Consider the following 2,372-nt stretch of genomic DNA (forward strand, 5'->3'; position numbering starts at 1 on the left):
CACCATGGTTAGAATAAGTTAGTCACCTGTAGATAACTAGGCAAACATCACCTTCGCTGTGAATTGCCTAATATTAATAATTAAAAAACAAATTGTCTGTTGCTGTATTATGAATAACATACACAGTTTAATCACACTTGATCATTTCACCAAAATGATACAAATTTATAACAATTCATTAAACGCAGTGTTTCGGACAGTTCTTAGAAAGTATAAAATGAATGATCATCATAAATGGAATCACAGAGCAATCAACTTCACAGTTTTGGGCAAATGGTTGACTCATTGATAAGAATCTCCCACATCTTTTATTTACAATTCATAAATATCAAGTGTTTACTTATTTAAATATGGTAAGGAGTTAAATTAAAAACTGTTCAACAAATATTTATTTTGTTATAAATAACTGTATTATTTAGCTTATCATTATATACCTAAATTTCAGGAACACTTAAATTTTAAATTCGCAAAACATTATATTTACATATTAAATTTAAAGAGCATTTAATGATTAGGTATAAGAAATACATTGTAGGAAATATAAATATTTCAAACTCATGACAATTTTTGTCATTTTGTTCTTGATTAGAAACTTCGTACCAAAGTCATCAGTCTTTTTTACTTTTTGATCTCCTTGCTTTACATACAGATTTAACAATCTTCCTGAACAATACTATCGTCACAGCAAACACAGCCCCCCAAACTACTATCACATCAAGCAGCAGATATTGGTACCACGACAGTTCTACTGCCGCAGACCTCAGGTGAGGAGCTCCTCTGTGCCGTAGTACGTATTCTACCCAGTAGACAGCATTGTCCATGACGCTCAAGGGTTTGTCTTTCATAATTTTACTCCTTGTAACGGCAATTTCCTTATAACTGTAAAAAGACATGTAATTTAATACCATTTTACGACATAATTAGGATAATTAAAAATAAATTCTTGAGGTCCAATGTATTTGAGGGGTTGCTAAAAATAATAGGTTTATTCCAATAGGTTTATTTTCTTTATCCTTCTGTTTGTATATATTTTAAGACAGTATTTATTTATTTTTATTTCCTTTTCTTTCTTTCATTTTTTTTTTCATTCTTATTTTATTTTATTTTAGTAGGAATGTGATCATTCATCACAGTTATCTATTACCCACAACTGTGTGGCAGATTGTAATATCTATCAACAAATAAAGTGGTTTTATTAAAAGAAAAAAATAATAATCCACTAGTCGAAAAATCAGTGCAGTATGTGCACAAGATTACGGAACCGATTCTATCTGAAACACTGAAGGTAGTACCGTATAAGCTTCTAAAAATAAGCCTATCCGACAAACACCTCAAGAGTTGTGATCAAAGATTCAAGAATCTTTCTAGTAAGAACTCTTGTCAGTGATGCCTTTATGCAGATACATATGGCAAATAAAGGAAAGCAGATTCCCAAATAGGCCAGTCAGTAAACGATTTTTGCCTCATAAATAAAAGGAAGGATGTGCTTCACATACGCGAACGGATGTGCTTCACAACTTAAGTCCCGATTCCAGAAGTTTCTCCGCCACCATAAAAGATCAAAAAGACAGGATTTTACCCTACCACTGAGTCTGGAAACAATAGGCCTAGAGAGCTGATTTATTTTCTTTTGTTTTGATTTTATAATTTCTGTTTGAACGTATTTTAAGTCAGTATTGTACTAACCGAGCTATAAAAAACAAATTTTTAATTTGTTATGTATTGACATTTTGACACTCCTGGGTATTATTAAGGTGTTTCGTCATCTGCTCATATACCTGGTCAAGGTATCCTTCTGCGAAGCTTTTAGCGTCTCCGGATATGAAAACATCTGTATTAAGTTTGTCACATTACCAGAGGCCCCTGAGAAAATTAGTTTGGCTAACCTTTAAGTGTCAAAACACAAAATGACAGGTTGTGACGAGGGACCAGAATCAAAATGACCGGGTGCAGGCCCTTCCTGGACATGTCAAACTTACACATTCTCGGCCCTGAGGAGGGGGACGCCCAATCAGAGAGGAAATTTAAAAATAAGGTAACGCCCCAAAAGGGAAGTGGGAGAAAAATACAGAGGAAATCTAGCAGGACACACTCAACAGGAAGGCTTAGATGGGTGAGGACCACAGTCAGGAGGCAGGCTTAGAAGATGCACTTCGACCAGACGAAGTCGTGAGAAGGGCCAGGACATCCCTTATGAACGACACCTACGGCACTACATCCCACGGCATCAGCAGCTATAATTATAAAATTAACCAATAAGTAATAATGTAATAATCTATATTTTATGGCAACCTTTATCTGAATCATATGAATCCTTTTAATCGTTATAACAAATTGTAAATAAATACTTAGTTTCTTTATGTAGTTTATAT

The 2,372-nt window shown here is 34.0% G+C and overlaps 1 protein-coding gene across 1 annotated transcript in view; it reads right to left on the reverse strand.

Moving 5' to 3' along the window:
* Window positions 1–371: 371 nt before the first annotated feature.
* Window positions 372–2,372, reverse strand: part of LOC106688940 (UDP-glucosyltransferase 2) — a 13,140-nt gene continuing 11,139 nt past the window's right edge. The window contains exon 7 of the mRNA XM_014433644.2: window positions 372–879. Within this exon, the coding sequence (XP_014289130.1) occupies window positions 609–879 (271 nt within the window). The 3' untranslated portion in view covers window positions 372–608. The remainder of the gene's footprint in view (window positions 880–2,372) is intronic.

Source organism: Halyomorpha halys, unplaced genomic scaffold (genome assembly GCF_000696795.3).
Source record: "Halyomorpha halys isolate HHAL.00 unplaced genomic scaffold, Hhal_1.1 Scaffold1240.1, whole genome shotgun sequence".
NCBI classification, from domain to species: domain Eukaryota; kingdom Metazoa; phylum Arthropoda; class Insecta; order Hemiptera; family Pentatomidae; genus Halyomorpha; species Halyomorpha halys.